Consider the following 12260-nt stretch of genomic DNA (forward strand, 5'->3'; position numbering starts at 1 on the left):
ATGTGTGGAATCTTCCCTTCTTGTGAGTTATTGTCTAAGGATGCAATTAACACCCAGAAAAGGCAGAAGGATGCTTTGTGCTGCTGAATGGCAGAAGCCAAAAAATACAACAGGACAAGTTCTGCCTTTGGGTTTTCATGCAAAGCAGTGGTAACTCCACAGAACTGCAGTCACCCTGGGGTTATCCCATGGAGACAGAGCAGTGCACCTCTGGGCAGCATCACCAAGCTCATTGAAACCTGGCCCTGAGAGCCCTGAGTGTGGTGATTGCAGCTGCCTAGTGAATCAGCACTGAGCTGCTGCTGCCCCAGCCTGCACAGCTCCAACAGCACCATCTATTCATTCACCTTTTCCCATATGAAAACAATGTATTGATTATGAGCCATCAGCATCAAAAAGTATAGACAGCATCATCTTTTGGTAAGAAAACTCCGCGTGTCTTTCCCTTCCACAGCCAAGCTTTTGAAAGTGTCTGGCATGATGTAGTGCCTCATTTTCTACCTCTTTCAGTTGCTCTCCCTTGATTTTTTTTATTTTTTTTTTTCTTGACGTTCTGATCCCTAAGGAAGGCTGCCCAAAAGCATTGGGGCTTCATGAACAACAGACACACCTTTCAGACCCCACCAGGTTTGACCAGTATGTCAAATATTCCCTGCTCACAACTGCCCAAGTTGCCAGGAATTCCACAGCTCCACCAGGCTTGCTGCTCACCTCAGGAGCCATCAGGACCCATCCCAGCCCCTGCTGCTCACCTCACAGACGTGGGGGAAGTTGATAAAAATGTTGTCAAGGTTCAGTGTATGACAGCTGAATGCAACCAGGGGTTCTTGGCCTTCCCCTCTGAGGTGCAGGGGCAGCCTGCTCTCAAGGCCTGGGGAGAGATGTCCATTTCAGTACAATCATTCCCTCTGTTACACTGTATTTTCCAGGCTGCCTCAATGCTAATCCCTGACTCTGAGCTGGATGCAACCAGCTCCTGATGCTGCAGGAGAAGATATAGATCCTTCTCTTCCTTCAGGAGATATCCCTTGGGGCTGACTTGCAATTTCTAACCCATTCCTTGGTCTGGTTTCCAATTTTAGCCACCAGTCTGCTGAGTTTAAAACATCCCTGATGTCCTGTAGTGACAGGCCAAGCATAATGGGTATAGATTGAAAGAAAGGAAATTTAGGTTAGATATTAGGAAGAAATATTTTATTGTGGGGGTGGTGAGACACTGGGGCAGATTCCCCAGGGGCGAGGTTCTGGCCCTGCAAGTGTTCAAAGCCAGGCTGGATGGGGCTTGGAGCTACCTGATCTAGTGGGAGGGGACTAGACAATCTTTAAGGCCCATTCCATCCTGAACATACTATGATTCTGTGGTTTCTTTCCCATGCACTTAGAGGAGCTTTGAAATCCATTCAGTGAAGGCACAAAGCTCATAAAGAGCAAATTGCCGGGCAGCAATTGCCAAACTACCTGGCCCAGCAGCACACAACTTTGTTGCCAAAGTCCTGCCAAAGTCCTCAACTTCTGACCCTCAGCACGGTGTTCTATTTCCACAGACTGCGAGCTGCAAGGTGACAATTCCCACACTGGGAGAGAAGCAGGTGCTTGCCAAGGGTGCTCCTTCTACAAATACCCTGGGCTCAGTGGGGCTCAGCCACCTCTGCTCTGGTGGTGTCTGGGCAGTGGGAGATGATCCAGGCTCAGGGACCACATTTCTAACTCAGCTGCTGCTGCCTGATGATGGATCCATGTCAAATGGACCCATCCTGGAGGTCAGTGTTCTCTAGAGGGGCTTAGTGCTTGTTCACTAAAGATGTTCTGCTCTGTAGCTCTCTGGCCTTTGAGGAAATGTTGGCAAAGGCATGGTATGAAAACTTCTCCCTGCACTGCCTGGGCTGTTCTGGGATTGGTAACCCACACACGGGTGTTCTGAGCCCTGGCCTTGCACAGGAGACTCCCTGGAAGCTGCAGGGCCAGTGGGAATGTGCCAGCACTGCCCTCCTGACCAGGGATTCTTCCCAGCAGTTACACGGGAGCCCAGGCTTGCACCATGGCCTCACTGTGGGTGAGAGAAGCAGGGGAAAGGAGCTGTACCTGAGATGTTGCAGTAAGCCATATTTTGGTACTCTAGTGCCTCTAGGGGTTTGAAGGTCACCTTGATTTCAGCCGAGGTATACGGCTCAATTTCTCCCTCCTAAAACAGAGAGAGACAGCAAAACATTTATCTTCAAGCTTTGTTTCTTGTTTTCAACCACAGTCCTGTAAGCCTTTATTTATTTAGAGCATCAACGATGAGTGAACAACACAAGGAGCCCAAGGAAACACTCCAAACCCAGCTCAACATAATGCTGGGAGCTCTCAATGCTCAGCTGATCAGCTCCCACTCTTCACAATATTCCCACTGCTCTGACACAAGCTCTTGGTCACATCAGGCTGCTGTCAGCTGCAGTGGGAGGCAACTGCCACTGTGCACTGGTGGCTCTTCATAAGAAGAGAAGATGATCCCCTTCCTTGGAAATAAATACATTAGTTAAACCTGTTTTGAAAGAAAGCAGAGGTTGGCATTATTCTAGGGTTTACTCTAAGATGAGAAGGGATTCTGCACTGTGCAGACACCAGGCATTCATCACCTCCCACAATGACAGTACTCAGATCATCATCTCTCACAATGCCAGTGCTCTGAATCAGGGCTCTGGTTGATGGGAGCACGTGGCACTTTGCTTGCACAAACAGAAAAGGAAAAGGTTTTCTGTCCCTCTGTGCAGAAGAACTCAAAAGACCCAGTGAAACCTTCCAGCCTTGTGTCCAGGCTCTCAGATGACACTGCAAGGGACACTCAGAAATAGTGCAAGGCATGGTTACAGGAGGGCATTGGCATTTATGGGATTAACCTTGGGCTGAATTTGGCCTCCTTTTCCCAGTGAACCATTGCAAGCTTCAGGTCAGTGTGTGAGCTGGCAGTGCTCCACCAGCCTCTGCTGAATCCCACGGGTCAGGGGAGCCCCTACCTACAATAACTGCTTCCTGTGACACTGCAAGGACATGCACAGAGTGCCCTTGAGCTCCAGCCCTGGCAGCAGAGCTCAGCTTTTTCAGGCTCCCAGCCCTGCCTTGAGCTGAGGAGGAGGAAAATGAGGTTCTCAGCTATCACTTACCATTGGCTCGATGAAAAAAACGTCATCAGAGAACAGCAAGGGGTCTTCTGGCATCTTTACCAAGTTCTCGGCTATGTTGCTCGGGAGGGTAGTGCGATCTTCCCAAAAGCCGTTCACCTTCTCTTTTTTCTCCTCAATTAAGTTGTCCAGAAACAACATTCTTGGCTCCAGCGGTATCTGCTGCCTGCAGCCACAGGAGAGACAAGGACAGCAGATTGTTTAATAAGCCACATATTTGCAGAGAGAAGTGTGAGTGCAGGAGAGCAAAGCACCTGGGGAGGAGCAGCAGCAGCTCCCCAGCAAAGGCTGACCCCAAGCCATGGGGGTCCCAGATGGATCAGAGGATAACTTGTTCACTGGCACAGCAGCTAGTTTTACTCCACGCTTGCAAGCTCAGGAGATGTTTCCAAAACCAGCAGCCCTCAGGAGAACCTCCTGGCTGAAAGCCTCTGCCATAACTGAGGGAGAATCCACCAGCCACTTCAAGTGGCTTTTCCTACCACTGAGCTGCTTGGGGGAAGCAGATAAAGATGATGGAGCAGGACTTCCCTGGGAAGGGGAGATGAAGCTGGGTCGCAGCTACGTGTTACCAGCATCACTCTTTGTTTCTTCTTCTGGACCTGCCCTGTTCCCTACTCTCCCTTTCACAAGAGCATCCCAGAGCACTTCCAAAGGAAATTGATTAATTCAGGTGCCACACCCCTTCAGTGACATTCAAGGTTTTATATGCATGAAAACAGAGGCTCTGAGAGGGGAAGGGACTTTGTTGTGCCGGAGGCAGACAGCAAATTCCTGGAGAGACATTTTCATGATCCAGAGCTTTTTGGGCCCCATCCCAGTGCACGGTAGTAGAATGTCCTGAAAGGGAAAGGATCCTGCACTATCTCCTCTCATAAAAAGCCCTCTTTGCTCTGATATCTCAAAAGCTTCTCTGACAGCAGGACAGTGGCCTTGGAGCTAAAACCATTCCTATGACTGGAAGTAAGGAAGAACAAAATGTCCTAGTGACAGTCTAGGACACAGACTGCCATAAAAACAGATGTAACTGGAAAAAAAACCAAAACCAGATTGAAGTTTATATTGGGGAAACATAGTTGCTTCTGAGGGGAAAGTGGATCACCTGGGGTCCAGACTGAGGCAGGCAAGTGGGAAAAAATGGAAATAAACAGCCCAGGGAAGTAGCCAGAGAAGGTCATGGGCTTTTCTTTTAACACACAGAGCTTCTATGGAAGTCAAACACTGTGCAAGGAGATAGAGAACAGTGGAAAACCGAGAAGCCCAGGGCACTAAAGGACCCTTTCACCAGCCATTCAAGCAGGCAAGGGTCAATCTCCTGGTGCTTTGCAGGCAATTTAAAATGACTCTGGGGAGTGTGAGCGACCTGGCCCACAGCAAACAGGGACTTGCCACAGCAGTTCTGGCCCAGCACTTTTGGCACGGCATTTTTCAGTTTTTGCGTGGCAGTTCGTGCAAGCAGGCTGAGCAGAAAGGGTGCAGCCACCCACCCTCCTTGTGTAGCGGGTTGTGTCTATTGGCTGGTTGTGAGGTGCAAGCCTTTTTTTTTTCTTTCTTTCTTCTTTCTGCCTTTTTTTTTCTTTTCCCCAGCAATGGTTTAAAGCTGATGAAAAGCCATTGCTGCTGCTGCTGCCAGCAGGAGTGTACTAACTCAAACAGAACCCCCCAGGAAGGATGCAGCTGTCCAGGACCCTGATTGCTGGGAGGGTCTGAGCCTGTTGTTAATATCAGAGGATAGTGTGAAAAACACATGCGTGTGATGTGAGCAGCTGAATTATCTGCTCTGTCTGGCAGCAGAACTTAAGGAAGAAGTGGAAAGGCTGAGGAGCATTAGGGAGAATGAAAAATAAATAAACACCCATCCAACCCTGAGAGAAGCTCAGCAGGAGCCAGAGGAGCCCTGCCCTTCTTGTTATCAGGAAGAAGGAGAAGACCTAAGAGACAGTGGGGAATGGAAATGGGTCTCTACTGGGGAGGTAATAAAATTCCATCCTCACCTCCATCACCTGCCCAGGTGCCCTGACAGAACTGGTATGAGGCCCTGGCTCCAGAGGGTCAGGGAGATGACACTAAAGAAAAAATTCTTTCTGGAGAGTCTCCCAGTTATACTTGGTCTGTCAAACGGATCACAGCCTCAAGTATTAAGAAGAAAAGAAGAGTAGTGGTAGTGGGTGATTCTGTTCTAAGGGGAGCTGAGGGCCCTGTATATTGACCAGATCCGTTCCACAGTGCTGCCTCCCTGGGATCCAGGCACTGGATATCACAAGGGGATTCTCTAATAACTACATGAACTTCATCTGTTCACCACTGTCTGGGGTGCAGTGACTGTGAAATAATAGAGTTATCAATATTTGGTGAAACAAGGATGGGCATCAACAAAACTTCCACCCCGGACTTCTGGGGAGCAGATTCGGCCTATTCAAGAGACTGATTTGGAGAGTGCCTTGGGAAACAGCCCTTAAAAACAAAGGAGTCCAGGAAAGATGGACATACTTCAAGAAAGAAGTCTTGAAGGCACAGGAACAAACTGTCCCTGTGTGCTGAAAGACAAGCTGACAGGGAAGACAACCAGCCTGGATGGGCAAGGAGCTCTTGAAGGAACTAAGGGAATAAAAGAGGGTGTATCACCTTTGGAAAGAGGGGCTGGCAAATCAGGAGCTGTTTAAGGATGTTGCCAGGTCATGTAGGAAGAAGATTAGAGAGACAAAAGCCCAATTAGAACTTGAGGAAATCCAATCATTGCAATCAACCTTTCCTTCCCAAAATGCCATTCCTGGTTAGAGTATAAATGGAACTGGTATGGTTAGTGCTGAGCTCCTGAAGCCCAGGGACACACACCCTGGTGCCAGGGATGGTTTACTTGGTCTAAACCATTCAAAAGCACCAACCCCCCCCTGAGGCCACACATTAGTTTTAGTCTTGGGCCGTGTATGTATCTTGGGCACTGAAATGTATCTTTCAAACCAACCTCTTCTTCTCTTCATTCTCATCTTCCTCAGTAGGAAAAGCCTTCCACTGGAACTGGACTGTGATCCTACTCCTGTTGCAAACGCGCATGGTTGTGTAGTTTGACATGGTGATGAAAGTCTTCTCAACCTCCACAGAATTTGTGGTGAACCCAATATCGAAATCTATAGCGTCTCCGTAGAGGTTTATCTTGATAATTTCTTCACCTGGAACAAAGCAAAGGGGAGTCTTTGCTCAGCTCACTGGCTGATGGAAGCACAAGGAACAGAGCAAACCACAGGTCACAGAAGGAAGTGTCACAGCTTTTAGCTGTATTAGCAGTTCTGTGGATCAGTACATTTATCACATCCTGATAGCTCTGTGTGCACAGTGTGAGGACGTCCTGGGCAGCTCCTTAAACACCTTATTTCTGAGTGTGTTTCTAGAGCTTTGTCCCAAGGTGACAGTGTGTACAGTGAGATTTGTCAGATGTGCTCAGGTGACACACTCAGATCACGCTGAGGAGCCCTGTTCAGTCCTGCCTTGCCCAGGGTCTCCCCTGGGCATCCCAAAAGAATCCTGTCTCTCCTGATCCCTTGGATCCCTTGTTGCTGACAAGCAAATATGCCTGAGGGCATGTGGGCAGCAAAAGGAGGCCCAGAGGAACAAGTGAAGTGACAGCCCACAGCAGTAGGGGAAACAAGTGAGGAAACACAACCAGCCTGGCTCTGCATTATGACAAACCACTACAAAATGAACACCATTAAAATTATCATCATCATAATGATGTGATCCAAACACACAGCCACATCAGTCTTGAAATATTTTATATTGTTCTGATCTCAAAAACCAAGCTGAAGCATTTCAAATTTAAAAGGGACAAAGGAAAGTTTAATAAGTACAGAGCAGCTTCTGTATGAAGACTCCCTTAGTCTAGAAATCAAATGGGAGATAGATGTGAGAGGTTTGCAGCAGCATGAATGTCCTGGGAAATGGGGATGAGGAAAAATTTGTCTTGATTTGTCACCGCCCAGGAACTTGAGGGCCTGAAAATGCTATTAGACAGAAACTAAATTTATGTGTAGAGAGCAACATAGAAAAAGGGTCTGTGAAAAGCCAATGGAGAAGCAACATGTGGGACAGAGGTGTGCAAGAAATCCATTGCATTGGAGAGAGTCAGATGGAAACCTCACACCTCACATACAGCACTGCCCAGGAATAAAAGAAAACTTCACCCAGGCATAGCCACACGGTAGTGGAGAATCAGGGATCCTCCTTCCTCCACTCAGAAACTCCCAGCAAAAGAGGAGTCCAGAATCTTAGCCTGTTAGAGGGGATCCACTTTATCAACCCCCTAAACACCAAGGAGTTCTCAGTTTGCTTTGGGGTGAAGCTGAACAGGGGAGGTACCTCTGGAGGGGGATGGGAGAACAGGGAGCCATGGTGGAGAACTGTCCTGTGCCCTTGCAGGGCCCAGCACTCACCTGTGTTGCAGCACAAGTCCTTGCAATAGTCATCGTTTTTCAGCGGGTGAAATCCCACTGTCACCTCCACGGTGTCACCAGCGCCCACAGTTCCTGTGGTCGGAACCACAGAGAAAGGACTGCAACACAAAGAGAGGGATCAGGGGTTCGGAAGGACACCAGGGCATGAGATTCCTCCTGCAGTGCAGTTCACGTCAGCTCACTTGGGCAAGCAGGGAGCAAACCAACCACAGTCAACAGAAGATAGAACAGACAGGATCAGAAACAGCCACTGACCCACTTCTGAGGAGATTCAGCCCTCCTCACAAGATCCTGTGGGATAAAATTACTTCACATCCCCCATACTCTGCATCCAGCCCTCTGCAATGAGACTCAAGGGTCCCACTGCCAGCAATCCCATCAGAGAATGGTTTGTGAAGAGCACAGAGAGGGTTGAGAACTATCTGCATGCACAACTTGACACTGACTGCCTCAGGAATTTCTTTTTTCCTGCTGCCTATAAACCTCATCTCAAGAGATGCAAATGTTAGGGCACTACCTGTCCTGTGAGATTAGCCTAGGAATCAGACAGGGAGAAGGAACCATGAAGACCATGGAATAATTACTGTTGAATTTGCAGTGTGGTTCTTTGGTTTATTTTACCTTTAAAACATGCTGATTTAGCCTAAAAAGGGCACATTTTATCTGCTTTTCAATGAAAGCTGCTCTAAGAAAAGGAACAATCAAAACTCTGAGAGAGGGCAAATGCAGATTGCGGGAGGCTGGATTGTAAGAGAATAGAGATAGTGCAGAAGGCAATCTTGCCCCTGAGGAGTTGCAGCTGTGCTAATTACCAAAGAGTATGAACGGCCTTGCACTTAAGAGGTCCCAGCTATGTCCAGTAAGGATGGTTCAATAAGGATGGGTGTTATAAAAGAGTGGATTAGCTGGTCGAGAGGAGAGTTGGAGTTTGTCAGCTGTGCTGTGAAGGGTAAGGGTCAGGTGGTTGTGCTAGGGACAGTAAGGGTTAGTACAGGCTGTGAGGGACAGGAAGGAGTCAGGTGGCCATGAGGAAGAAAAAGGAGTCAGTGTTGTGAGCTCCTTCCTCCACTCAGAAACTCCCAGCAAAAGAGGAGTCCAGAATCTTAGCCTGTTAGAGGGGATCCACTTTATCAACCCCCTAAACACCAAGGAGTTCTCAGTTTGCTTTGGGGTGAAGCTGAACAGGGGAGGTACCTCTGGAGGGGGATGGGAGAACAGGGAGCCATGGTGGAGAACTGTCCTGTGCCCTTGCAGGGCCCAGCACTCACCTGTGTTGCAGCACAAGTCCTTGCAATAGTCATCGTTTTTCAGCGGGTGAAATCCCACTGTCACCTCCACGGTGTCACCAGCGCCCACAGTTCCTGTGGTCGGAACCACAGAGAAAGGACTGCAACACAAAGAGAGGGATCAGGGGTTCGGAAGGACACCAGGGCATGAGATTCCTCCTGCAGTGCAGTTCACGTCAGCTCACTTGGGCAAGCAGGGAGCAAACCAACCACAGTCAACAGAAGATAGAACAGACAGGATCAGAAACAGCCACTGACCCACTTCTGAGGAGATTCAGCCCTCCTCACAAGATCCTGTGGGATAAAATTACTTCACATCCCCCATACTCTGCATCCAGCCCTCTGCAATGAGACTCAAGGGTCCCACTGCCAGCAATCCCATCAGAGAATGGTTTGTGAAGAGCACAGAGAGGGTTGAGAACTATCTGCATGCACAACTTGACACTGACTGCCTCAGGAATTTCTTTTTTCCTGCTGCCTATAAACCTCACCTCAAGAGATGCAAATGTTAGGGCACTACCTGTCCTGTGAGATTAGCCTAGGAATCAGACAGGGAGAAGGAACGTTTCCTTGAAGACCATGGAATAATTACTGTTGAATTTGCAGTGTGGTTCTTTGGTTTATTTTACCTTTAAAACATGCTGATTTAGCCTAAAAAGGGCACATTTTATCTGCTTTTCAATGAAAGCTGCTCTAAGAAAAGGAACAATCAAAACTCTGAGAGAGGGCAAATGCAGATTGTGGGAGGCTGGATTGTAAGAGAATAGAGATAGTGCAGAAGGCAATCTTGCCCCTGAGGAGTTGCAGCTGTGCTAATTACCAAAGAGTATGAACGGCCTTGCCCTTAAGAGGTCACAGCTATGTCCAGTAAGGATGGTTCAATAAGGATGGGTGTCATGAAGACCATGGAATAATTACTGTTGAATTTGCGGTGTGGTTCTTTGGTTTATTTTACCTTTAAAACATGCTGATTTAGCCTAAAAAGGGCACATTTTATCTGCTTTTCAATGAAAGCTGCTCTAAGAAAAGGAACAATCAAAACTCTGAGAGAGGGCAAATGCAGATTGCGGGAGGCTGGATTGTAAGAGAATAGAGATAGTGCAGAAGGCAATCTTGCCCCTGAGGAGTTGCAGCTGTGCTAATTACCAAAGAGTATGAACGGCCTTGCCCTTAAGAGGTCACAGCTATGTCCAGTAAGGATGGTTCAATAAGGATGGGTGTTATAAAAGAGTGGATTAGCTGGTCGAGAGGAGAGTTGGAGTTTGTCAGCTGTGCTGTGAAGGGTAAGGGTCAGGTGGTTGTGCTAGGGACAGTAAGGGTTAGTACAGGCTGTGAGGGACAGGAAGGAGTCAGGTGGCCATGAGGAAGAAAGAGAAAAGGAGTCAGTGTTGTGAGGAGCTGCCTGTGAGAACTCACAGAGAGAAGGTATGAAAGTTTTACAGCAGGATGATGAACTGACAGTGAGTTCCCATCCACCATCAGTTGGTGCCAAGCACCAACACCAGATTAGAGTAACACAGTAACATGGAAACAAGACCCAAAAAGAAGATGCCATTTAAAGTCTGAAGGATCCAATCCCAGCTAAATGAAGCACCATGAGCAGGAGCACATCAAGGAAGCAGAACAGGAGTATCTGTGTATTTACCAGCAATGCAGTCTGGGACTCTGGGTTGTCATGCAGGCTGGTAATTGTTTACTTGGCCCAGCAGACAAACTCTGTGCAATGTGTTGGAAATAATTATGCAGATGTGTTGGTGCACTTTGGATTTGACAGGAGCAACTAGGATTGGTCACCAGGTAAATAGCTCTTGCCTGATAAACACAAGACTGTGCTTTGATGCTCAGGGACAGCTCAGGTGAAATGTGCTTCTGCCCAACAGCTGCTGGGCTTTGTGCTCTTCTACAGCCCCACTGAGGAAACAAAATTCCTGGCCTTGGTGCTTTGCTGGTGGTCAATCTGTCACTTAAAAGTGTGTTCTGGGGAGCTTGGTGATGAATGCATCACACACAAAATTAGAGAGAACACCTGGCAAGCTGAACTTTATTCATGTCAGTAGTGACAGCTGATGAACTTGCTTCAGGTTCAGCTCATTAAGGACCTATTGCTGCAATTATGGGCCTGACGTTCCCATTACCCCTGGTGAGAACATCACTACTGGCTGATGGAGAAGCTTTGGGCCAGCATTGTTTATGTGCTGGATGTGAGACTTTGGAGGGAGGGGAGGAAAGAAAAGGCTCCAGCAAAGCCAGATTAGTGTACATGCTCCCGCATCTGCCCCAGGGGTGATGCCAGGACTGCTGCAGCTCTCTGCTGGGGCTTGGGGGATCAGTGCCTGGTGTGGGCAAGGCACAGGATTCTTTTCTTAGTCTTTTGCCAGAAATTTCATCAGAACAGAGAAGCTGCCAGTTAGGGGAACCCCTGGCCAGGCTTCAGTGCTACCTTCCCTTCCATTCCCTTCCCACTTCTGCCCCATGTTACATGCTCCTGCCCTCACATGGCAGGATGGGAGTAACACTCCCCGGTTACCAACATTGTGAACCAGCAGAGTCTTCTGGCTGTTGTACTTGACCGGACAGTTTGTGAAGTCCAGATATTTAGGTAACTCCAGGATGGCTCGGGCACGAATGGCCCTAATTGGCACAACTATCCTTTCCCTTATAGTTGTGCAGATGAATTGGTGGGAATAATCCTGCAAGAAAAGAAACTGCCTCAGCACAGGGCATTTAGTAACATCCCCATGGAATTTCCTATAACCCTTCAAGGGCGTCAATACAGCATCACTAAGCTGTTCCCTGAGCCCAGATCTATCTTCCCACAGAGAAGAGCTGTGAAGGAGACATCCCTTATACTGTAATAAGCAAATGAAAACCACTCCCAAGAGATGGGGCTGGCAAGCTAAGTTTTGGCCTTTTATCTGTTAATTGTGAGCTGTTCCCTAAGATAGTTCTCATTCTGTTAGATCCATCCTTTCAATGAATCTCTACTGCACCGGACAGGCAGAAAAGATAAGCTATGGAGGGGGTTTTAATAGGTTATTTTCTTCTGCTTTTTAACTAGGTCCATTTGTATGTTTGTTTCCTTGTATGGCATCTAAAGATAGGTCCAGATCTCCCAATGGCCCCTTGCAATCCCCAGACACTGGTCTTGCTTTGAGCAGTGTGTCTGCTCAGATGATTTCCAGAGGTCCCCTCCAGCAAAAGTTATTCTATACTTTTATCTTCTAAGTCAGCCCAATTGCTTTTCACATATTCACTGAATGTTTCATATTTCCTATACACCTGTGCATGTACCTATGGGCATGTGGTATAGTGATAGGCATTACAGGAGCTCGACCTTCATGAAAAGTTCCCAATGAAGAATTCAT

General features: G+C 47.9%; 1 protein-coding gene across 1 annotated transcript; it reads right to left on the bottom strand.

Moving 5' to 3' along the window:
- Positions 1-1765: 1765 nt before the first annotated feature.
- LOC120506074 (hydrocephalus-inducing protein-like) lies at positions 1766-8304 on the bottom strand. Its single transcript, XM_039717209.1, has 5 exons — positions 8231-8304; positions 7589-7707; positions 6127-6331; positions 3144-3327; positions 1766-2182 (listed from the first exon to the last, which is right to left on the bottom strand). Exons 3-5 carry the CDS (start codon positions 6231-6233, stop codon positions 2045-2047), a joined length of 429 nt encoding a protein of 142 aa, XP_039573143.1. The 5' UTR covers positions 6234-6331; positions 7589-7707; positions 8231-8304; the 3' UTR covers positions 1766-2044.
- Between the last annotated feature and the right edge of the window lie 3956 nt (positions 8305-12260).

This window comes from Passer montanus, unplaced genomic scaffold (assembly GCF_014805655.1).
Source record: "Passer montanus isolate IOZ18808 unplaced genomic scaffold, ASM1480565v1 scaffold371, whole genome shotgun sequence".
In the NCBI taxonomy this organism is placed as follows: Eukaryota; Metazoa; Chordata; class Aves; order Passeriformes; family Passeridae; genus Passer; species Passer montanus.

Coding starts and splice junctions, on each gene's coding strand:
- LOC120506074 (XM_039717209.1), bottom strand. CDS start 6,233: ATGTCAAACTACACAACCATGCGCGTTTGCAACAGGAGTAGGATCACA. Junction 3,328..6,126: donor GAGAATGAAGAGAAGAAGAG/GTTGGTTTGAAA, acceptor CTGTGGCTGCAG/GCAGCAGATACCGCTGGAGC. Junction 2,183..3,143: donor TTTTTTTCATCGAGCCAATG/GTAAGTGATAGC, acceptor TCTCTGTTTTAG/GAGGGAGAAATTGAGCCGTA.